The 25,258-nt window shown below is 45.2% G+C and overlaps 1 protein-coding gene and 1 long non-coding RNA gene across 5 annotated transcripts in view; one reads left to right on the forward strand and one right to left on the reverse strand.

Annotated features, from left to right (window-relative positions):
- TESK2 (testis associated actin remodelling kinase 2) overlaps positions 1-25,258 on the forward strand; it is a 104,264-nt gene that overhangs the window by 21,744 nt on the left and 57,262 nt on the right. The window contains exons 1-2 of one of the 4 annotated variants that reach the window (XM_064665362.1): positions 8,316-8,471; positions 15,979-16,279. In XM_064665362.1, coding sequence (XP_064521432.1) covers positions 16,061-16,279 — 219 coding nt within the window. In that variant the 5' untranslated portion in view covers positions 8,316-8,471; positions 15,979-16,060. Of the gene's footprint in view, positions 1-8,315; positions 8,472-8,504; positions 8,629-15,978; positions 16,280-25,258 lie in introns of those variants that run through there. The other 3 variants (XM_064665359.1, XM_064665360.1, XM_064665361.1) reach the window with 3 other exon arrangements.
- LOC135419189 (uncharacterized) lies at positions 3,169-8,023 on the reverse strand. Its single transcript, XR_010432854.1, has 2 exons — positions 7,571-8,023; positions 3,169-3,463 (listed from the first exon to the last, which is right to left on the reverse strand). It is a non-coding gene; the product is annotated as an uncharacterized LOC135419189 (long non-coding RNA).

Genomic DNA, 25,258 nt, shown 5'->3' on the forward strand with positions numbered 1-25,258 from the left:
CCACTCCTGGTTCGGGCAGGAAACTCCCGGTTCTGTCTTTCTCTGTTCTGAGAATCCCCAGTCCAGGCCTGCACCACCTCATAACCTCGTGGACTGGTTCAAGTGACCCCACTCCAGGAGTTCCAACACCCCCTAATCTGCTCCTGGAACCCCTAGCTGACCACAACACCCCCACTTTTGCTCCAAGCAGGGATGGGGACAGCAGCTGAACCCAACCTGGGGCATTACCTGGGGCCTCTGGACAGTTTTGGGGTACCTGGGTCTGTGGGCACAGCCAGGTGCAGAGCTGTTCTGAGCACCCCTGGATGGTGCCCTGGCCAGGGTTCAGTCATGTGCTTAAGGTACCATGTCTGATTTCTCAGGGCATCCTGCAGACTCTGGGGTATCCCCTGGCCTCACATCCCTCCCAATGTCCTGGGGGCTGGCCAGCCTCATCCAGGCACTGTGAGTGCTGAGCCAGCAGCCATCCTTCAGGAACTATGAGTTCTCTCTTCTGGCCAGCATTTCTGAAGAAAAAAACCCATTACGAAGCTGGCAGAGGCCAGGTACCATTCTGCTCTCTGGAAGGACCAAAACCCCCTTGCAAATCCCTTGTCGTGGTTTTTCTTCCCTGACCTCAGCCTTATGGGTGCAGCTGGAGCAAGCCCTCCTGTCCTGCCCTATTAGCTCTCACAGAAACAATGGGAAGGTTTGGGACTCCTCTGATCTGGGAAGGCTCCCTTTAACCATAAAGTACAAAGAACATGGGACCTCAGAGGCATCCAAGACCCCACGTCATGGCATGGTCTGTGTTGACTTTCTCTCGGGCTGCTTTGGCAAAGGTGGGGCTGTGGGTCCCCTTCTCCAGCAGATACCTGTGTCTGCAGCACCATGGGGAGGGAAGGAAAGTGGAAAAGGATATTTCTGTTTCCCAAGAGGTCTCGCCTTCCTTCTTCAGCGTGGGGCCCCTTCATAGCTCCTGCCCTCATTTCTGAGGCAGGTGGAAGAGTGTTGATACAGAACTGATCATGTCTTTTACCAGCTTTATAAGAAAAACTAAAATTAAATTTCAGGCCCTCACTGGAAATGTGTTTCCAGCTGCTTGCTACTTACTGCCAACCAAACTAGCTGCACCATTTTCTGGCATCCTGTTAAGGCAGAAGTAATTGGGCTTGTACAAATGTCCCAGTTCTGAGGGGAATTATTTTAAGTGTATTTACAACTACTCGTTAAGTTATAAAAGTCTTCTGCTCCCTGTAGAGGCTACAGGGCTGCCCAACAGAGCAAAGCCTCCATTGCTCCAGACAGGCTTGGGCTCTTGGTGCCACGATGTGCACCACCCGACCCAGGAGCCTGTCACATCGCACCAGCGAGGGACCGGGGTACGTCCCCAGGCACCCATCCCTGGGGAGGGCACGAGCTCGGGGGGACGTGGGCACTGCTGGCGGTGAGCGCAGTTCAGAAGCACATCCAACACCTGCACGTTTCTGCTCTCCCCAGGCCTCTCCCTGGAGACGTTGAAACAATATCCAGCTCAGCTGGCTTAGAGATGGTGGCTCCCAGTCGCCAAGGTTACCAGTCCCCCTGCTTTAATTAGGCATAGAGACACTGCAAAGGGTGTCTTCAACAGCTGGGGGACAAGGAGAAGGGGGGTGGGGAGCTGGCATTCCCCGCAGGGGGTTGGTGAGCAGCATGATAAATCTGGGCAGATGAGCCCCCCTGCAGGTCACTGCTATTACTTAACTGATCTCCGCACTCATTAGGACAACGATTAACACACTAATAAGGTACCTTTGGCTCCCCATAGCAAGGAAGGACCAATTGGGAGCAAGAAGAGTGAATAGATTGGAGTGACAGTGTGTTTAGGATGATACTGCTGATATCTCACTCTGGAGAAGGGAGCAAAAGCAAGGGGCACTTTAACATCCCACAGGTACACAGCCACTTTCTCACGAAACAAGCAAAAATTCTCTCCTTGGAGGGCAGGCAGCAGTCCCCCATGCCCAAGTAGGTAACAGGGGCTCTTGACTTGCTCAGGGGGTAGTGACCCTGGGCTGTTCTCGAGTAGGACTGAAAGCACCCTTGCAAAGCCATGCAGAGTCTCGACCAGACAGGTCTTGGGAGCAGCAAGAGTCGAAGACTTAGAATAACTTCTAAAAGAAAGTTTTATGCTCAAACCCCACAACATTTACTTCTGCCAGTGTCATGCCTCTCTCTTGGCAGTGGCTTTATTTAGCTCCTGTCCTTTTGTTTCTGGCTGGCGGCTAAATCACGGGGCAGACCAGAGATGATAATGTTGATTATGTTAATTTAATAGGAAGAAGCAGATCATAGAAAATAAGTGAGCAGGAAACAGTGTCAGTGAAGGAGCTGAGGAGAAGTAAGGGCATAGGTAGGAGGGAGGGAGATGTTGACTCTGGGAAAGACACGTAAGCTCAGTGCTTGGGCTGTGTCCCCCAGCCCAGGGTGTGACATGGGATGTGTCCCCCAGCCCAGGGTGTGACATGGGATGTGTCCCCCAGCCCAGGGTGTGACATGGGATGCGTCCCCCAGCCCAGGGTGTGACATGGGATGTGTCCCCCTGAGTGAGCAGAGCAGGGGTGCAGCTTTGGCTCCACTGCCACCATAATCTGCAGCCCTGCTCAGTCTGAAGAGTGATCACCTGTGTCACCAGCCCAGAGGTGAATGGTCGCAGCAGTGGGAGCCCTGGGCAGAGGGATGGCAGCTATGGGAATGTGGCTGGTTCACCTGGGCTCTGGGCTCATTTAATTTCTTGTGCTTCCTCTCTGTCATCTGCCCTTTTCCAGGGGCACCAGGAGCACTGCTGGTGCACATCTCACCCTGGCCTTGCAGAGAGCCCAGCAGACCCCCACTTGCCCCCCTGCCACCTTGGAAACCTGCTTTTTCATGAGGAGAGAGCATGATTAGGGTTGCTCTTGGGGTAGACAGGCCCACGTATCACCCCCAGATGGCTGCTCTTGTCCTCCAAAAGCACTTCCCTGCAGGATGAGGAGAGGGGCTGCTCTCAAAGGGACACGACTTGGCACTTGAAGGGATTTTCAGTTCTCAAGGGAGCTGCAAGCCAACTGACTGGAGCAGAACAGGTAATCATTGAGTGAGTCATTCCTCCCTCCCAAAGCTGAAACATTAAACCAGTTTTTTTACGACAGGCAAATTAAATCCCACAAGTCAGAGCCAAGAAAAGAGAATTTATCAAAGAGCAGAATATGCCACTGAGGGACTTGCAGGCAGACAGAGGGAGCATTTGCTCAGCAGCCTGGGCTATTACATCTCCTCCATCTCTCCTCCAATGTGAAGAGTGCTGCCGTTCATCTATTTTTAATAACAATGACGCAGGCAGTGCACTTGACTTCAAGGCTGGGAGTTCATCTTCTTTCTCCTTCTCATCAGTCCTGACTCATCTTCCTTTCCAAGAGCTGTCCACAGCTTTGTAACCCAGTGAAGGAAGAAAGGAAGAACAAAACTGGAAAAAAAAAAAAGTAGATCACACAGCAAAGCATCAGAGTCGGAGAACCATTCTGGGAGAGGGATAAAAGACACTGGGACTTCACTGGCTCAGGGAGCCAGGAAAAATTAAGGGGCTGGGAGACCTGAATGTATCTGGGGGCAGGCTGGTTGGAGAGTGTGATCTCTCAGACAGCCAAGCAGGGATCCAGTAACATCTGGATGGCTTGTAGGTCTTGAAGCTCTTGCAGAAGGGGCTGGAGGAAGCAGGGGCAGAGCTGAGGGTGCCCAAGCCTGGGGTGGCTGGGAAGGACAAGCTAAAGAGCTCTGTGGTGGCAGAGGTCTCCGATTTCAGTGCACAAAAGGGCTCTGCACTGTTGTAACTGCAAAGATAAGGACAAGCAAGTGTGAGGAGTGTAACCAGAGGAGCACAGGCTGCTGTGCAGCCTGAGGAGACAAAAAGCTGTGCTTTCATCCCTGAGAGGAGTTAGCTTAGCTGGGGAGTGAGGACAGGCAATGCAGGAACCCTTTTGGACCTTGGCATGGGGCAGGAGAGGTGGAACTGATGACCCAAGGGCTGGAACATGGTCTGAGGGGCTCTCCTCAGGGATGAAGCTACCCATGCACAGTGACACAGGATTGGTGCTGGCTTATCCTCCCGGTGCTTGCACAGCCTCATGGCTGGGAGCATCTCAGAGCAGGCTGGAGCAAGCCAGCCAGCTCTGTGCCACTCCATGCCCATGGGAGCACCAGGAGCTTGGCCAGAGCCATGCCACAGCAGTGTTTCAGGGTGGACAGGGTCTGAATTGAAGGCAAGGCAGCAGATGGTCATGATGAGCAGGCAGGGGAGCACAAGGCTGCGGCACCGGTCCCAGCACAGCAGCTGCCAATTTGGGCATATCCATCTGCCCCAGAACAAGCCCCCTCTGGTTGCCAAGGCAGGGTGTCTGGTGCCGTGCCAGCCTCCTGCCTGGGCTCTGCCCAGTCTCCTGGACGAGGAATGTGGAAGATGCTCTTGACATTCCCATGGTTGCCAAGGTCCCCTGTGGAGGTGTGTGGCGCTGTGTTTGGACTGACATGGCAACATGGCTGTGAGCACAAGGACGTGCTGGGGGTGAGACAGAATTGTTAACCCAGTTCTTCATCAGCAGGCAGGTACATCTTTGTCCAGAGAACAGTGTGCAGGCAGCCCCTGTGGAGCCCTCCTCACTGCCAGGAGCATGGGCATGACATGACAAGGAGCAAGGGGTCCAAGCACAGCCCCTGCTGTGTCTTCCCCTGCTCAGAGTGGTGGGAAATGCCCTCTCACCCATGAGCAAACCTCTCCCTGTTCTGCACAGGCCACCTGCAAGGCTGGCTGAGAGAGGCACAGGTGGGAGGTTGTACCTTCCTCCACAGGGGAACCCATTATGATGCTTTTCAAAATCTAGGGTATTTGGTGCTTGACTGAAAGCCTAAAGGGATCATTTTTCATGGCTGTTCTGTTAAATGTCCATCTCGGACAGAGGCTAGAGAAGGGACTACGTAGGCATTAGACCAGGGTAGATTCCTTGTATTCCCCCTGGGACCCTCCCCTCTGTCTCCCACGACTTCAGATCTCCACTGGGGTAAATCAGAGCAGAATTTGACCAATCCTATACAGAGATGTTTTTCCTTGACAAGTTTCATTACATAAAGAATTTAATGGGTTAAATGACTAAAATGCCCAATGTCATCACAGCACTGTGAGATCAAACCACTGTCTTGGTCCCTTGGGAGGGGAGGGAGACAGTCCCTGTTGTGTGGCACTTATTTAATTTTGGAGCCCACAGAACCTCTGTGTTGGGGAAATCACTTGCTCTGATCAGGGGAAGCAAATTTTCCTGGATACATTACAGCAGCTTTCTCCTTGGGAAGGAGAAATCTCCCAAACTTCTCTCCTCCGGGGCATTTCCAAAACCCAGAGGAAGGGAATTCCCCCTCCTGCCAGCTCTCACCCAACTTGTCTCATGTCTATTTTTATTGCCGACCGTGGGTGAACCCTCCCGTGCTCTTTTGCCAAACCGGTTACATTTAAAAAGCCAAAGTGATCCGTCTGGGGGAGAGAGTCAGTCTGAGAGCAGAGAGGAGCAAACCACAAGCCACAGGAGCTCCTTTTTGGGGTGGCTGACTTTGCATGGGGCAGCCTGGAGGCATCTGGGGCAGAGGGGAAAACCCGCCGTGAGCGCAGCTTCCCGCGGCATTTACGGGCTGCGCGACCCTTCTGGGATGCAGGGAGAGATCGTTCACCAAGTGACATCTGCGAGAGTTTGGCTTTGATGAGTCCCTTTGATGAGTCTTCTGATGGGGATGTTCATTTTCCTCTCTCCGGGAAACAGAGGAAGGCTCCAAAAGCCACTCTTGGCAGATTTGGAGTCTGCAGATTTGCCCCGGTGCAGCTGCCAGGGGGGACGGGGACTTTCCGGGGCGAAGTTCTGCTGTGACTGTGTGTACACACCCCGGCAAAACTGTGTTTTTCTGCTTTCAAAACGTGGGATTTGCCGTTGAGATAAAGCCATGGGAGGGGTCACAAGATGATCTTATTTTCCTCTCAAAGCAGGGCTCATTGATGACACACTTTATAGGGCCTCGTGCAGCGTTACATGAAACACAGCGTGGGTGTTCCCAATTGAGATTCAACTTTACTGAATCACTCTGGAATATTTTATTGATGTTACTTTGCACCAGCCCACGGGATAAGTGCTTATTCCTTGGTATTAGCAGTAAGGCATTTGCAGGCCAAAAGCAGGGATAACACATATCTTTTTTTTGGGAAAGCAGAAAAGAGGTAAAATTTATTATGGGGAACAAGGGAAACAATTCATTTGCCTTAGTGCTGGGATCAGCTCCTAAAAAGAGAAGTAATAAAAAGCTACCACCAGATGTCATCTTGAAGCCAACTAATGGCTCCCAAACCAGCAGGGACGGGGATACCCAAGGAATAGGGAGATTAATGGAGGAGGCACTGGGTTTTTTAGCAGGGCACAAGGCCACAGGGATCACTGCACCCTGACAGAGTGATGGACCAAGGAGTTGTTCCAGAGCTGGCTTTGTAAAATATTTTCTACTTGCTTAGATAAATCCCAGCAAAATGTAAAGCACTGAAATTTAACTTTAAAAACGTAAGTGGTAAAAAAAGAATCTTGCTGAAAAGCCGCACTCTGGAGCTCAGTTCTGCTGGAGTGTCAGAGAGCAGAAGATGCTCACGGATCTGGGTAGTTCCATCTGCTTTGTCACTCATTAAAATATGATGGATACAATAATAATTTTTTAATGGCCTAATTACCAAAGCTTTGCTGAACCCTGTGGTGGAGCTGTCATTAGAATAGATGTTTGCATGTGGTTGATATTTAACATTTGGGAGCGTGGGAAAATTTCCTGTGAAGGAAATCCAGAAGGAAATTAAGAAAACAAGACTTCCCCCCCCTGCACAAAGTACTTTTAATCTGTTACCTGTGCAGAAATGATTATATTTTTTGTAGTTAAATATACAGAGAAAGTTTCGCAGGTTTGGTTGAAATTCCAAGGCTAAATTTAATTAAGACGCTGAAGAGTAGAGATTTTAATCCATCTGTAAGAATAAATCTCTATTCAGTATTAGAGTTGGTGCTAATGTTTCCAACATCCAACTCCCTCAAGCACGTTTTGGATCATGCTGAAAAGATTAGATGTAAAATTAATGGCAAACAATAATGAGAAAATTTATTACTAATATGGCATGGGAAGGCTAGACAATCTGTTCTGGTCCAAGACCCTTTTTAGTTACAACTCTGCTTGTTTGAACTGTTTGGGATTTGGTTATTCCATCCAAGACTGTACAGCAAATGGACTTTGTTGAAGAGTTTCAGTAAAAATAGCTCAGCCTTTGCCAAAGATGAGGTCAGGGAAAAAAAATCAGTCTCTCACCGATGTAAAACAAAACCAAAACTCCTTCACAGCGGTTTAAGGAGATGTTCGAGTCCTGCCGTGCTTTGGAAAGGACACTCGGAATTTGGCACTGCGTCCCAGAAAGAAAAAAGGTATCTTTTTCTATACCTGTTACAGGCTGCCTACACGTGGATAAGTGGTAATGTGAGAAATAACAGTTCGTATGTGAACTATCCCATACCTATTTCAGCTTGGCAGCCGAACCCTCAGAGTATCTGAATGCACTAAGCAGGGACCGGAGGGACCGGGCGAGATGCGCTGTGATGACCGACACCAGGACCAGAACAAGGGCTGAACCCTGTGGGAAACTGCAGTGGGGGTTAATTAGCGGTAATAACAGCGGGGTTGCCGCCTCGGAGCCCCGCTGTGGTCACGGGGGGGCGGGGGTTGCCCGGCCGGGTGTGAGGGGCGGGAGGGGGACGGGCGGCGGCTCTGAGGGCTCTGAAAGGTCCGAACGCCCGGCCCGCTGACAGCCTCAGCCCCTGCTATAAACACACGGCGATTGGCTCTCCCGCCCGTCCGTCACCGCCCTCTGCGCTCTCCTACTGGCTGATTGCCTTATTTTTAACCCGCCCTCGGAGCCTGGCCAATGAGAGCGAGGCGCCCCTAGCAACGCCCCTCTCTTTCCTGCCACTGGCTCCCGCTCGTCTCTCGGGAGCTGTTGTCCTTCCTGTGGTTGGTCAGACCGCCTGTCCTTCAAGCGGCAACGACCAATCGAAAAGGCGCACTCACGTGGACTACCTGCGAAACACTCTGCCCGCCTCCCCTTTTCCCATTGGTCGAGCGGCGCTGTCCATCACGCTTTACCCGGCGTCGATTGGCTGCGGGGGAGGGGCGGCTCGCGGCCGCGTCCCGCCCCCGCACGGTGGGCGGGGCCGCCCCGAAGGGGCGGAGCGGGGGCGGAGCCGGCGGTCGCGGCCCCGGGTCCCGCAGCCGGGCTGCCGCCTCACATGGGGCCCCCGCGCCGGCCGCAGCGGCGGGGCCGACCCGCGCCGGGGCGCTGAGGGGCCGCGGCCACGGGGGGGATGCGGCCATGAGAGCCCGCGCCGCCCGCGGGCCGTGCCGGCGCCGCCGCCGCTCAGGTAACGGGCGGCGCGGGGGCGGCGCGGGGCAGGTCCAGGCGGCGCGGGGGCGGTGAGGGCGGAGCGGGGCCGCTGCGGGGAAGGGGCTCCGTGCCGGCCGAGGGGTCCCGCCGCCCCCCGCGCCGCGCTGAGGCGAGCGGGGCGTTCGGCGGAGCAGGTGCGCGGAGGGGCCGCGTCCGCCCCGGGGCGGCGGGCGAGGGCAGAGGCGGCTGCGGGAACAGCCGGGACCGCTCCGGGGACAGGGGCTGCCCGCGCACCGGCCACGGGAGCGCTGCCCTGGGAATGGTCGCTTTGCCGGAGGTGTGAAGACTGGGCTCGGGCTTTGCTGTTCAGGTGCTGCCCTGTAAGAACTAAACGCGTTAATGACAGGCTGGGGGGTTCGGTGTAAGTGCGCACATGAAGTGTGCTGTACAAATGCAGCTGGTCACTTGGTGTTGCGTTCCTTCGGGGGTGGGAACTGTATTCGCTTCAAGTCCGGGGGACTTTCCAGTTGGGTATTCTGATAAGTGGCGCCGTGGTAGCTGAAAGCTGCAATTTCGAGAGTGCTGAATTGAGTTTGTAGAGTACTGAGTTGAATTTTATTCAGTTTTGCACTTTACTGTTTGTCCCACTAAAAAGAGCTACAGCTGGTATTCTGGCTAGTTTATGAAAAGCCTTTGTGCTTCAGCTGATTTTCTTTTTTTTTTTAATAGAGATCAGAGTTCCAGCATATTTTATTGTCTGTAAAATCAAGAGACTTACAGTTCCATGGACTTAATTAGGCAGTGGAATTTACAACCTAAGATAAGATTTTTTTATGAGAAACTCCGATATGCCCTGTGGACCAGGCATAAACCTTTCCATTTAGTCATCATTTTTGGAAATTATTGTTGCATGCCAATAAAAATGTCATTTTCTGATCCTTGCAGTGTACAGCTGCAGACATGGCTGAGTAATTCCATTGTCCATTTTGGTTTGTCTTCATGTAAAGCTTGCATGCAAAACGAGCAGCTTGAACTGCAGGCAGAGAGGTGTGTTCCCTGTGCCTGGTGGCAAGTATGTGCTCTCCTATGTTTTTTGCTTGGAATTTTTTTGTGCCCTTTCATTAGGATGACCAGTAGGCAGTGGGAGCTGAGCAGGAGATGGGGACAGAGCAATCCTTGCTTCAGTGCTTAATATTTTTGTGACTGTGGAAGGACAGAGTTGCACCAAATGAGCTGTTTTGGTGATATAGGCCTCCTGTAACCTGTTTATACCCTCCAGTTCTAGATGTTTCCTTTTGCCATTGTAATTCTTTATGCAAATACTTTCACAAATTCATGAAAGAAATGCAGGGTCAAAGGAGGGGACTGTTGCCTCTGTGTCTGCTGCAGAAAAGAATGAAGCTTGTGGTTCACTTGCATCATAGGTTCCCTTTCTGTATTCTTCCTGCAGCAGACAACCACGCATTTGCACAATGGCAAAGCTCTTTATTGTATCCTTGCAACCTGGTATCGTGCAGCCTGGCACAAAAACAAGTGCTTTACTAGGCAAGATCAAAGAAGGTCAATGTTCATAATTTTTTTTTTTTAAAGCCCTTTTCCTGCTTATTAGTTCCCCAACGTATTCATTTGAAGTTGTGTGTTTATCAGTAAGTCCATCTAATAATTGGCAGCTGTATCACACTGGCTCCATCTGTTGTCTGTTGCCAAGCCCTCTTTCTGACTTAGATTGTAAGCCTCTTTTCATATGATCCTGTCACTTTTTGTTAAGTTGAACACATTCCTGGTGGTGGCTAAGCCACTTTTTGGAATGACTGTCCTGACGGTTGCACTGGAGAACTGGAACAGCTTTGGCAACCAGGAGTGGGGTTAGTTGAGATAACTTTGCTTTTGAAGGCTGACCTTGTACACTCCGGGTCTGTGACTCTCAAACCGTGTTTCCCATGGTACCCAGGGAGCTCCAGATTGATTTGTAAATACCTGCAGACTTCAATGCCTGCAATACCTTCGCAACGAGGGGTTTGGGAAGCCCTGTTCTCACTTCAAAAATGTGTAAATAAATTAGTGAAGAGTGTGTTACTGTTCTGTTTGTGCAGCCTGTACCTGAAGTAAACAAGGTCCTGGGTGTTTCACCCTAAGGTGGAACCAATAACACAGACTGGTGTTTGCTTTTAGCTGGAAAATACAAATACTGACTGCCTCGTGCAGTGGTGTATAAATGTGAGATTGTGTCTTAAGAAAGGTCAGTCAGGTATGAAATTCAGCCTGCTTACTTTGTCTTCATCCCCCTTTCAGGCATTAACATTCCCTTTCCTTGTCTTTGCTGTGCTGGATTGTCTCCCTGGCTGCATTGGAACAACAGAAAGTTGCCTCCCGTCTCCTGTGAACCCCCCAGTGCTAATAGAGCTGAGCCCTCAGTCGCAAACCTGAGCCTCAGAGAGGCTGAGGGGGAAATTCCTGGATTATTGAGATGTTACAATACCTGTTGGTATTAGAAGGCTTTGATTCCTTTTGTTTTTGTTAAGAGCTCAGCAAATGTCAGCCTGCTGACACCTGGAAGGCATGAGCAGCTTCTCAGTGTCTTTACTGAGCTCTGTTTTGTTAAGCAAACGTAATATATTAAAATTATCCATTTGAAGCGGCAGCTGTGTCTTGTAGATGATCTACTTGAGTGATTATTTAACTCTAAGGATGCTCTGTAACTAGGCTACAGCCTGTCTGCGCTGTGGATTGGAGTGACTAAAACCAGGCTGGGGGAGGAATGGATTGTTGCAAGGTCCTTCTGTAGGGGTTTAGTTTTGTATTATAATTGGACCCCAGAAAACGTTGGCACTTACACTGTGGGCATAAGGATCAAGTGGGTTTCTGTTTGTTTGTGAGTTTTTAATATTCTCCCCCTAGTTATATTTGCCTTCTAAATATGCCTGTGCCAGAATTTATGCCTATGCCTGATGAAAATATTTCTAAACCTACAACCTTGGCCCGGAGTCCTGAGCTCTGCAGTAAGTTAATGGCTAGTCTCTCTTACTCGTTTCAAACTTGGCTACAGTCACAAAATAAATGACCTGTTTGTTTCAGCTCAGCCTCGTGTGGAGGTTTGTTTGCATTATAAAACCATGATGCAGTTCAGCAGACTTCCAGTTTCTGGAGTGGTGTAGTAGGGCTAATGCAGGTCTCTTCTGAGGAATGCCAGCCCTAATTCATGGGAAGTTTATGCTCTGACAGGACTGGCTAGGACTAGTAATTATCCTGAACAGGGGAGATGAAATTAAAGCAAAATGTTACTTAAGTGGAAATAGAAAGTATTGGGATTTTCCTGTTTGAGTGTGATGTTGTAACTAAGACTATAAAGTGAACCCAATGACTTCTCCTGTAAAGTAGTCAAAGAAGACTGCAGGTTCAGGGTGAGCTGGGCCAAACATGGTGCAAGCTCTGGTACTTGTAGCTCCCTCAACTGTAAATATTTGATGTTGTCTTTCTCCCAAGGACAAGTAGCTAAGTTATGGACAAACCAAGGAACTTTTCCTCTGCTGGGGAAGCAGGTGACAGCAGTTGAGAACAAAATTGTTGAGTGCCTGGTTCTCTTCACCTGTTTGGTTTGATTTCTTGTGTTTCGTTTTCAACCTTTTTTTTTCCCCTTGTTTTTATTTTTCTTTTCTCCAGGCTAATGAGCTCACAGTCAATTCAGTTTTTGGAAGATTTTGTTCTTCTCATTTTTTAAAGCCCTTCTGAAGTTTGCACAGGACTACGGTGAAGTCTTCCTGCCCCCATGTTGTTATTTTGTTCAGTGACACTTGCCAGTGTAATTCCTTTAATTCCTTCATGTTTTTGTAGTGCTGGCTGTTGAAGCTACGTCAGACTACGAGTGTAAATAGTTAACTTTTGGCAAATGACTTCTGTCAAAGCTTTGGCATTTTGTTCTTCAGAAAACCTTTTCAAATTAATAACATGCGTCCAGCAGATTTATTGCTCTCCAGGCCGAGTGCCCAGCGACAGCCTTCTGTGTCTAAAAATGGTTGTTGTTGTTAAGGCCATCTTTTAGGAAATTGGGAGTTTGACATTTGAGTGCAAATATGCACATATTTATACAGATACTGGGGACAGAAAACTGCTTAGTAATGACTTGAAGTATTTTTTGGAGCGATCTTGTTTTGTACCCTGAGGCATTAAAGGGATGCTGCTTAAAGTTGAGGAGCCTCAGCCATTTTTATGTCTGTGAAGTATAAAATGTTAAGTACTGGCTAATATATGCCACCTGTTAGTTTGACACTGATGCTTAGGGTATAAAGTGATGTGATGTTGTGGGATTTCCATCTTTAAATAATTGCAGGTTTAGGCATTGGTTTCGAAAGGCAGACCTCTAATTATCCAAATTAATGCTGATAGTAGCTGTATTTATAGTAATTTCTACATTAAAAAAAAACCAATGTGTTCATGCAGCGAAGAAACTGATCTTGTTATAATATTAATATGGATTTTTTTTTCTTCAAAGTGCGTTTTGGTCAGACAAGAAATTAAAACGTGACAAGGCATAAAACATGCTGCAATTTTGCTTTTCAGTACTATAAGAAATGGCTGAATAGGGCAGATGCACATTTTGAGAGGTGTATTTCTGAATTATTTTTGTCTTGGCGGAGTGGGGTGCACTTTTCTTGTGTAAGGACGTCAGAAAAATTGTTCTGAAGGCTGAGAATTTATTGGGAAATGTTTTTTAGAGTGGTTAGTGTCTTTTTATATTTTTAACTGCCTATGGAGAACAGCTTAAGAGTTTTTATGCTGAACCTTAGTATGAAAAAATCCCACCCAACAACCTTTTAGTCGGTTGCAGGACAGTCAGGATAGTCTTGGATTCTATTCAGTGCACTTTAATTAACCATACAAGGTAGTAAATTAAAGTACCTCAGACTGACTTGACAGTCAATTAAACCTTGGCTGATTTCATTGAGAATGTGATCATTAGTGTAATTGGCCAAAATGACAGGAGGCCCACTTGGAATTGTACCCACTTGAAATTTTCCTCTAATTCCGTGTGTGCAATCCTGGGCAGGGTAACAGACAAATGGAGCTCTCTCCTAATAATTTCCAAGAATTTCATGTAGCTCTCTGGAAATAAGGCAAACTCTAGAAGGCAAAAATGAAGGAATGGATTACTTGGGAATCCAGATGGCAAAACCTTTTGGTATTTTTACTGTGTGAAGTACTTTGAATCTCTTCTTTCACTGTGGGATTTGTATAGAGTTTTGCAAAGTTCACCATGTGATTTCAACCAAAAGGATGTGTATGTGCCAGGGAGATTTTTTTTGTTTGTTAAATAGATTGAGAAACTATGTTGAGACTATCTTATGTTAATGGTATCTGGATACTTGAGAGAGTGAGGCTTTTCCTCCTGTTTAATATCACTTCTCTAACTTGGTATCTTCTTTCTAGTAAAGGCAACATCATTCTTCCCTGTTTTCTTTTTGCATACATCTTGCTTTGCCTGAGAACTTAAACTTCCAGTCTTTAGTTGAGCATTTCTGGGGGCGAATACTCCATCCCTTCCATGGAAAATATCTAGTGCATGTGGGTGCTACTCTGATTGAAATAAGTTCTAAAAAATTGTTTCTTCAATTACAGCAGGTTTTCTGGTCAGTCTCCAAAGGTACTTGCATCTTAAATTAGTTGGTAATACCATGGTTTCCTCTGTCTGTCCCCCTGCCACAGACAGTTCTTTCTTTATCCCCTTGAAAAGTAACCAAATGATAGTTTGTCCCTTTCAAATCAAAAGGAATTATTTAAGCATGCCTTGGAAATTCCCAGGCATCTTGTCTATAGCTGAGGAAGTTCTCTGGGTTATTTTTCTCAGCCGAGGAGACATAACAGGTTTTATCCTCCGATGGTGCTTCTGTGCCTTTTCCAGACTGTCAGGGCTCCTGGGCCAAGAATACAGGGTCAGAAACTGGGTCCTGCCCTGCTGTGTGGCAGTACTCAAAAGTGCAGTAAGCTCAGGCCTGTGGGAGTCTGCATTCAAAATTCTGTAGGAATACCATGAAGTGGGATTTGATAGAGATTAAATTTTCATAATCAGGCCCTGGTAAGACCCTCTTATACCCACCAACATCCATTCAGAGAGGTGTTAAGATGTTTGAAATGAACACCCTTCTTTTTTTGGAGGGGGAGACCTCAAGTTAGTTCCAGGCAGTTCAACAGAGCTGATTTCTGAAAGCAGGGAAGGACTGTGTGTTTGCCTGCTGTGTTGGCACAGAGCATCTCTAAAAGATAGACTGCATACAAAACATGGGTGTAGCAGCACTGCTGTATATTCAGAGAACAGCTGGTGTGCCTGTTTTTGAGATGCTTTTCAAATTTAGTGTATTGTTCAGGTTCTGTACATCTGTGTAAATACAAGTGTAATTGCCTGCTCTGTGGTTATTTTGTCCATCTTTATTTATTTATTTATGTATTTTATTGTTTCCTTATCCTCCCTCCAGTTTTTTCATTCACCTTCAAAGGGGGGGGGGGGAGAGAAAGAGAAAAAATCTGTCCTCTTTGTGACTGTTCACTTCGTTCAGGCTTGTAGGGGCTCACCAAATTGCTGTAAATGAACAGTTAAGTTTGGAAAAGACAAATAACCTCCTAAGTCTAAGGTTTAAAGAAAAAAAAAAAAAAAAAGTAGGCCACCTGTCAAGTTTGCCAGTCCAGGCTGAATTTGATGGGCTCCAGAGTCATCCCGATTACTTCATCATCCTCTTAAAAAGAAAAACAAAATTGTTGGTCACCCTCCATTTTTTTTTTTCCTTTTCTCCTAGTTGGCAAATGTAGCTTGTTTCCTGTGTTTTCAGTTGAACTGAAATTAATATAGCTTTAGTAAGTATGTTTGTGGGGAGAATTCTGGCAGTTTCTTCTAAGAATACCTTAGTTTTGTAGCAGGATTGTAGGTATTTTTATAAATTTGGGGGCTAGGTCTTCAGTGGATATAAACTTGTATTCCTACCTGGTAAGGAATTGATCTTGGAACACTTATAAGTGGAGGCTTTAAAAACAAAGGTTTTGGTGCTTCAGCTGATAATTTTTCTTATGTCAACTAAAAGCTGATCTTTTTTTTTATAATTAGGGATCTTTTGTTCACTCCCGAAAGTGAAATTGTTTCTTGCAATAGCAGTAGATTGGTCACCAACTGCAACTGAAGTAGAATAAAATGTTACATTTTGTGGGTTTCCTCCTGCTTAGTTGCTTGCTTTAGCAACCAGAACTTAAGTAAAAAAAAGAAAGGGTTGGGGGGAAGGGAATGAAAGTTGTTTGTTACCGGTTAAATTTTGAGTTCCAAACCAGAATAGGCAGAGCATAGTGTGTTTCCATGAACCTAAAGAAAAAGTTCATTGGATTGCTGTCCTTACTGTTGATGTTGTGTGGTGGTTTTGGTGGTTTGTTTTTTCCCTTTGGTTTTTGTGCCCCTACTTGGATATCTTCTTTCTTGTTCCCTTAAACTGGTGCAAGCTTTGCTGGAATCCTGTCAGACTTATTAGACATGTTCACAGTAACAGTAATCTCACTTTCTTGTATTTTAGGATCCAACAAGAGTAGAGAAGACAGCACATTACCTAAGATGTGAGAAGTCCTCCCCCAGTGAAATAACCCCTTGTTTCCAAAATGGACCGAAGTAAGCGGAATTCAATCGCGGGATTTCCACCACGCCTGGAGCGCGCCGAAGACTTCGACGGTGGCACTGGAGAAGGGACTGCATCCCAGATGGGAAGAGTCAGTACCTCTTCATACAGAGCCCTGATAAGTGCCTTTTCCAGACTAACTCGTCTTGATGACTTCACATGTGAGAAAATTGGCTCTGGTTTCTTCTCTGAGGTGTTCAAGGTGTGTGTTTATTTTTTTTTTTCCCCTCTCTTCATGTTTTGATGAGGAGAATGTATGAGAGTGTCAGCTGAGGAGCTTTCCACCAAAGTCAACTGTTAGTCTTTGTATTTGCTTTACTCAGGATGAAGGAGCAGTGAAGAACTTTCAGGTCCCAAACATTTCTTCTGTCGCTCTTCCAGCTGTTTTTTTGTCACTTATAATTTATTTGGGGAGTTACAGAGCTATTTGGGAGAAACAGAAAAAGCTAAAAACAATTGGTTTATTTTTTTTACCTCTGTCATGTATTTTTGTATTAAACACTGGTATCTGTTGGTTCTGCTATATGTAAGTGTAAATGTCTTTAATTCACATAGTTTATTGGTTTTGTGGGATGGTACTTTGGCAGTCTTTGCCTCACAACACTGGATGCAGGTATTAGGGAGATTCATACATGGTTACTGAATTTGAAACCACTGAATTTATTGCACTGAGATTACAATACAATCAGCTGCTCTTCTGTTTCCTTTGCTGCTTGTTATGCCACACTTCTAACTCAGTCAGGGATTGAAGTAAATGATATGAATGAGAAAATCTGATGTTGTCAATGACTTGCTGCTATGAATGTGGGACACGGATAAGGTCTTTTTAAAGCAATTTGTCGAACTATACAGGCACCCCCTGTTTTATAGTGCTGGTGGTGTTTCTGCTGCTTTGACTGTTCTGGTGAGGTTTATTGTAGAAGAACAGGACACTGAGTTGACTTCCAGGCTTTCAGGCATGGAAAAAGATAATTTGCCTCCTTGTCCTAGTCCCTGACTTTACATGAAGCTACCCTTCATGTTATTTCCCTTTCAGGGAAATGTCAGAAAACTTTACCTTACAGTATATTATGTGCATTCCATGACACTTCATGTCGTTTTTTTTCTTTAAGCTAAACCAAAAAACCTTTTATCCAGTTTTATTGCTGTAAATAGATACCTGAATTAGAAAATCAAAATTATTTTAAGGTTGCTTTTTGTTTGTTTGGGGCTTTTTGTTTGTTTGGGGCTTTTTGTTTGTTTGGGGCTTTTTGTTTGTTTGGGGCTTTTTGTTTGTTTGGGGCTTTTTGTTTGTTTGGGGCTTTTTGTTTGTTTGGGGCTTTTTGTTTGTTTGGGGCTTTTTGTTTGTTTGGGGCTTTTTGTTTGTTTGGGGCTTTTTGTTTGTTTGGGGCTTTTCTTATTTCTCTCTTTGGAAAACTTTCTGTAATGCATTTTGTAGCAACTGGTTTTGTGTGCAGACATTTCTTCATGTTGAATGAACTGATTTTTAAAGTTCTGTGTGTCACTGGAATTCATCTTTACAGCTTTTATTGGTGAAGCTGCTGTGATGTGATGTGCATGGTAGACTTGGGTCATCCCTAAGTGACTAGGAAATAGCAGACTTTGGTTTATTTGTGTGAATTTCAGATTTTAGGGGGGTGTGTGGGGAAAGTGGCGAAAAGTAAAGGTAAATTTCCAACATTCATAGTAACTAATTAATTAAGAACATCTTATTTTAAGAGAGGGCTTGTTTTAGTCAGGTAGTGGCATACAGAGGTAAAGAGCTGCTTGAGAATTTGTGTTGATTGAGAGAAGTCCCTGATATCCAGTTTATCTTTGTGTGCTTTCTTTAAAAGCCTTGCCCTGCTGTTCCCCACTGCAGTGAGCTGAGCTAGGCACCCGTGGTGTCTGTCTGCACTCAGTGGCATTGCTCTGGGAGCAGTGGTGGTGGTCTGAGTATCTGGTGCCTGTTTTCCCAGAAACAACCACAAGTCCTCCTGCAGGGAGACAAGGAGTGATAAAGCCTTTTCTTTCTCCTCAGTTTCGACCAGTCTCTCTCCAGTTTTGGCCCAAAGGGGTGAGATGCATTATGACCTTATCGTAGATGCAGTTCCAAGCTCATTTAAGCAGGTGTCTGTTCTGGTGCTTTATCAGCCTGACCACCTCTGTCATTAATCCTGCTCTGCTGATGATCAGATTTCCTGCAAGAACCTTGATGTGCTTCCAGGAGGAAGAGCCTCGTGGTTTGACACAGTTACAGTTCAGTCTGATCTGAATGACTGAATTTGGGGAAAAATCCAGGCTAGTTCTAGACTTAACTGTGTAAGTAACTTTCCAAGTGCAATGAAGCCTTCCCTTCAAATCAGCAAAGGTGTCTCAAAAAACCCCTCATGTCTCCAGAGGTTTTCAACAGCGTATTTGTCTGTTGTTTTGTGAGTATCATACATTGGGTTCACCCAAGTGATTTAGCAAAGAATGCTTGGCCAGTTTTGAGGGTTTGGGATTTTTGTTTTGCTGTGTAACTGACAATTGTTTTCCATGATTTCTTCCCCTCCATCCTTTTCTGTGGAAATTCCATTTAAAGTAGTCTGTGGCAGTGGGTAGAAGTTGCCTTCTCTTAAGTTGGGAACAGAACAGGAGCATGTTACAGCTCAGGTGTTTATGTTAACAGTCATATGGGCCGTGAATGATCTCTTAGCATTTCTGCTGCACCTTTATTCATCAACAAATTAAACTTTGTGGTTATTCAGCACAGAGTATGCAACTATCGTTTCGATTTTAGGCATCACTATAACGCTTCAAATTCATGTCCACCTGAATACAAGGCATTACAGACACTAGTTTAGAAAAGCTGAATTTTGTCAAAATATTAGCAATCTAGTTTGGAGCAGTTAATGAAATACTTGTTTAATAATGGGTGGGCAAAAGTGAATATAAGATGCATAAGACACAATGCAAAACAAATGCCTTCTAGATCCAGAATACTAAGCAGCTGAGTATGGGTGCCTCCAAAGAAATATTTTGAGACGAAAATCAGCCCTCCCGTTTCAGCATATTTACTGACAGCACCGTGTGCTAGGCACTTGGTTTATGATCCCCTATAACTTGAGATCCTTTCTGGAGAACTTCTGGCTACATGGTTTTCCTGTTTTTACACTTGTGCAGCAGATTTTACCTTTTTTTGGTGTTGCCCCCCTTCAAGCATTTCTTAATTTTTCCAGGGGTTCCTTCAGTCTTGATAATCTTAGCAAGCTACTCATTTGAGTACGGTTTTACATGGCTACATCAGAGTATTTCCTTTTAGATCACATTTGTTTGGCTTATTTATGAAGATGTCTAGAGAGATGCATTGAAGCCATGTGAAAAACAAGATACGATGAATCTTAGTGATGATATGACATGGAAATCCTTGAGAAGCAAATGCTGGAAATGTGCCAGTGCTATTAGGTGATGTATGGGCTCCATGCATAGTGAAACTGGCACTGCCAGGGTGCAAGTTCAAGTACAGATACAAAGAGAGGGCATCATACTTTTGGATGACTTAATGAGGTGGGTGGTGGCTGCTAAAGGGTCAGTATCCTCAGGGTGTTCCTGCTCTTTGTGCTTGTGAGTCAAATAGAAGACCGTGACTCTTCTGTTTGAATACTCTGGTCCTCAGTTCATCAGTCAGTTGTTAGACTTTATTCATGTGGTCAAATTCATGTTCTCCAAGTTTCAAAAGTGCTGCCTGATCACGGAAGGTGTGCCTGTCCAAATATGGACCTTGTACCTGAGGCTGGGATCCTGTTTCTCGTCTTTATTTAATGTCTTCGAGGTGCTTTAAAGATAAGCAGCATCCAGCTGTCTAATGTGAAAGGAGAAACGGGGCTGCTGTGGAGGTGTGCTTGGGAGTACTGTGAAGAACACACACACAGACACACATATATACATATATATATACATATAGTGTTTTTATCAAGTACTTGTACCCAGGATAAAACCGGTAGTTCTGTTACTTCTAACGTACAAAACATAAATGATGCTGGATAGTGGTAGATTTATGGTACTGTGTCTCATAGGCACGTTGTCATGCTGGTGGGCTGGCTCTCTGGAACATCTTTGTGGTAGATCTGAGAGATGTTACTGAGCTGGTTTTCCCAGGGTGACTCAGTGAGAGGTTTGGGTTTTTTTGTACTTTATGACTTTTAGTGGTTGTAGTGGGTTGTGGTACCGTCAGATGCCTTACAGAAGTCTGTGTATATTGCTATTTTAAAACAAGTAGGCATTTTGCTTAATTAATCTTATGACTTAAATTTAAAATTAATGTAAAGCAAGGAAGGGATGTTAAAAGAACTACTCCAGTCTCCTTAGCTAAGCCAGGCATAAGTATTTGTGATCTGTTCTTGGCAGCTACTTCTGGCTTGTACGTTATACTTACATTATATAAGATTCTACAACCTTCTTTGGTGTCTCCAGGCCATAATTTATTATTTTTAAGTGATCCTTTTATAGCTAGAACCTCCCAGTTTGAGTTGTTTCTACAGCTGGTCCTTCCTATTTGCTTATTGACTCTACTAGCAACTCATTACTGACTGAGGGTTCTGTTTTCCTGTGGCATTTAGTCATAAGAGTAAAATGTCTGTGAATGTGTGAAAGGAAGGACGGAGATATTTGAGTAGTTATATAAATGAGCTTATATAGAAGGCAATGCCAGTTCAGATTCAAAGGAGGGGATGACTGCAAAAAGGAGATGGAAAAGGTGCAGAAAAAAAGGCAATAGAATGTTAATTCAAAGTGAGGGAGCTGCTGCTTGGTTTTCAGCCCATGCTCAGCAAATCCCACTGGAGAAGGTGTTGGAAACCAGTGTCTCAGAATTTGCAGACAGCACTTTCCAGGACTGGAATCTTTATTAACCTGGGTTTTATCAGATAAACAGCCGCTGCAATATTTGAATTGTTGAAATGTTTTAAGTCTAAGTGTGAATCTGTGCATTGTTGCTGGTCTTTGCAGAATGGCCAAGATTAGAACTGGAACAGAGCTTCCTCCTGCAGGACAGGGCCTCAGCACTCTCTCAGGGCTCTACAAGCAGGTTTTTACTTTCTCCTCTGTGTGTGTCTGTTTGCTTCATAAATGGGATATCAGTCTTCAAGACTGTCAAGCCAGTACCTTCCCTGCTGAATTCTTTTAAGGAGGAAAGGGTTAATTGTCAGTGTAAATCAAGGAGATTCTGGGCATTTCAATTGGAGGCAAGCTTTTCTTAATCCTATCATACCCTTTTGATTATTATTATTTCAAAACTCTCAGCATAAACTGACAACAGGAAGAAGTTCCTTTTTTCGTTAATACCAAACTAAGACATGAATTTGACTCTTAATACATCTCTGGCTTTTTCTTTCTAACAGTTTCATTGCTTTGTCACCAGACTTCAGGCCAACATTCCATTCTTCGAGGTGACATTAATATCCCCATAAAATAACCTAATTAGGCAGAAAGCTTGTGTAGGGGAAGATAGGAAGGCTAATTGTGTGTAGGGGATTTTCTTTAAAGGAACTGTTGTATGTGAGATTTGGTATTATTGGAACCATAGTTTGGTTAACACTGTGTGTGTATCATGTCCCCAGACTTATAGTGCAGTAACAAGAGTTTTCCTCTTGTCATTAATACTATACTGGAGATAACTGCACTTTTTCTTTTTTCCTGGAAACTGGTTCTTCCCCAGTGGGCATAATTGCTTTCTGCAAGTTTTGCTTACATTAAGCTTTGCCATTTTATTTTAGGCCTTCCTACCACACTGTACAGCTTTGTGTTTTATTTTGCTTTATAGATTTGTGGAGTTAAAAGCATAGGGTGGGAATAGGCTTCCTGTCACCTTGCTCTTCAACCTTTTGTCCCAGGGCAAAAGGAACTTTTATCTGTCATTCTTTGTGGACAACTCCTTAACCTCTTCTTTAAAACTGATAGTAGAGACTCCAACGGGAGATACCAACTCCCAGGTGTCTCTGAAGAATCAGTTTTATTGAGCAAGAGAGGAGTGTTTGCATCATAACCACACTGGACTGAAAAGCCTCCAACAATAGATTAGGTTGCTCTCATTTCCTGTGAAAACGATGTGCATGGACGTTCCCTTTCCCTACTTGAGCTGGAAGGGCAGAAGGTCTTTGCAAAGGGATGGTAAAAATCTACCAGGGAAGTGAGAAGGCATCTGGAAGATTTTCCTTCCATCATCTGTAAATGCTTTCCTCCATCTCCACAGTGGCAGAAGTCATCCTTGTAGGGTGGAAAAGGAGTAGGAAATGAGTAAGTGGATCATCCTACATATTGGTTATGCAGATCTAATATTTCATCTTGTGGGCATGGGGAATATGCTTTGTGACTGACAAGTGACACCCAGTTGACCAGGGCATATCTTCCCTCACCCAGGTGTGGGGCACTGTTCCTCTCTCAGTGGGGCAGAGCCATTGGAGTTGTCCCTGCCCTCCCTGTGTGATATGATGCCTGTTAGAAAGACAGTAAGTCTTCTTGTCCATGTTTGCCTTTTGGTCTCATTTTTAGGCTGAAAATCTTTCCCTTTTGGCTAGTGGATGAAACTCTTTCACCTTGCTCAAGATGACAGAAGTGAGATATTTGAAGCTTAGGGTCTCTTCTGTGAACTTAGTGTTAAAGCAAACTACAATTGTTTGGGAATACAGTCACTCTGGGCATTATGTAAACTGGCCAAGAAGGGTAGAATAATTCTGAAACTTCATTTCAAGCTCTAGAATTGTATCAGCGAGGTGGTTCTAATCTGTCCTTCTGATTCTTGTCAGGAGTAGGAAGAAGCACCATTCTGGAACTGAGATGAGGCAGAAATCCTGAGGGTGCTGGTCCTTTCTTAGTCAAAGTAGAAGTCTTGTGAGTTTGATTTGTCTCATACTGGTGTGTTAAGTATCAGCCTTTTGGAGCCCTTCTGCCAACTGCTAAGATGATTTGTATGGTAACCACTTAACCAGACAGTTGTCTTCCTCTTGCTAATGATTTTTTTGGTACTGAGGTGCCAAGTTGCTGTCATCCTAGTCCTTGTCACTTAATTAGCAAATGCTTTTATAGGGCATGGGCTGTGGGGAGAAGTAGTAATAAATAGGCCTTACTCCAACAGATCATTAATATAGGAATTAAAAACCTCATCCATGTCCCTATTCTTTATGGATTGCACCATTGGGGCAAAATACTTCCTCCCCACTTAGGCAATTCTGAATTTTAATGATATTTGCAATCTGATTTGTAGGGCACTCTTATATTTAGCAGATTTGAGAATGCTTTGAAATACAAAGTGGAATGGAGTTCACATTTGTCTGAAACAAGTTCTGTTATTTATTTATTTATTTTCTGGCTAGGAGTCTAAAGATATACATGTTATAATCACCCTAAAACACCGGCTGGGGAAACACTGGAATTGACTCAAAAGCCATCACCAGGTAGCAGATTTAATGAAAACCTTTTGTAGTGTTGTTGAAAAATTTTAAGAAATTTCTGTAACACTTCTTCCTGTAGTCCTGCTTGGTGGCACTACAAGTAAAGTCTAGAACTATACTGAGTGAAGCAAATAAACGAGTCAAAGTTCTTATATTATATTTCACTTTCTCTGGTTGGGTCAGCCAGCTCCTCTGTTCAAAAAAGAAATATTTGGAAAGTGTGGCAGAACTACCCTTGAAAGTGAGGGATTTGTTTGTTTACTAAAAAGCCAGAACAAAAATCACTGAAACAAATCTGATGCTAAAAGTTTCCTTTTTTTACTCAGTCAAAAAAAGGAACATAGTTTAATGTAAAATTGTCCATTTTGAAATGTATTTATCACCTGTTTGGAAACTTGGCCTCTCCCTAAGCCTCGCTGAACAACTGATATGTTTTGAATGTCTGAGATAAGTCTTTGTTGCCCTCACAACTAGAGAGAATGCTCACAAATTCTGTCAACAGTAAGACAGACACTCTGATACTGTAACAAGTGGGACCTTGCAATAGGAGATAACCCCCTGGTTGGATTTTGTGTTTAGTACAGTGACTGCTGTAGTTCAGAGTCCTTTGGGCCTTTGATTTTATTCAGGAGGAAAAGTTGTGCCAATCTGAGTATCATTGTGCAGTTTCCCAGGGGCAAAGCAGGTGGCAAGATTCCCTTGGCACTGAAATGTTTGTGTGCTTTTTGTCTTGTTTTCCATAATAATTTCTCAAGCACAGTTAAATGAGATCTGTTTAGTTTTCTGTTCTGGGTGGAGATGTGCTGGGTTGGCAGCTCTGGGATTTTCTGCGTTTTGCCAGCTGGCAAACGTGCCCATTTGTGTAAGCTCATTCATAGCTGATACTGAGAGACAGGTGCTGATTTACTGTTCTTCAAATAACTGGGCTGGCCTAAGTCCAGTATTAACATGACTGTGCCTAGAGAACAGGAGTGCATCACTTAAAATCCTTGTGAGACACCTCTGAGACACCCCTCTGAACACATATTTACTAGTATTGGCAGCAGGGGAAAGTTAAATGTATTTCAGTGATGGATTTCACTGCCTGTGCCTGGGGAGTGTTGGGATGTTAATACACGCACATGCACAGATGTTACTGTGTTACATGAAATCTAAAAATGAGAACTGCAAATTATTATCGATGGCACTAACAGAAAAGAGATGTTTACAGTCTCAGATCCGTGGGGAATGCTTCCTCATAACCCCTTAATAACCATTGGTAATGATTGGAGAAAGGAACTCCAACTGTATGTTAGGGCTTCTGTTTGCTGCAGTTGTTGGGATTCTGTATGCAAGACACCAGAGCATCCTGTTCCCAGTAGGATTTGGCTAAGGCCATATCCAAATTCTAGGGACCTCTTCTCCTGTCCATGTGCTTCCTGTGTCTGGGAGCCAGCATGGCTGTTGACTCTCCCTGTACTTGGCACGGCCTGGAAGTGCTCTGGGGTGGCCCCAGGGCCCTTGGTGCTGGGCAGAAGCCCTGCAAGGTGGGGGCCTTCTGTTTGATGGCCCTGTGGGATTAGGGGCTGAGGGGAGGAGAGAGCTGTGAAACATCCGCTGGAGTGATCGATCCCGAGACAGCCTTGCTTTGTTAACTAATCCACAGCTGACAGCGTGTCTAACACTGACTCACTGATGTCACTTTGTAACTTCACACATGAGCTGCCTGCAATTAAGTCCTGCAAATCCAATTCTTGTGCTTCCTAACCTTTACAGGCGATGATGAGACATAA

Source organism: Pseudopipra pipra, chromosome 9 (assembly GCF_036250125.1).
Source record: "Pseudopipra pipra isolate bDixPip1 chromosome 9, bDixPip1.hap1, whole genome shotgun sequence".
Lineage (NCBI taxonomy): Eukaryota > Metazoa > Chordata > Aves > Passeriformes > Pipridae > Pseudopipra > Pseudopipra pipra.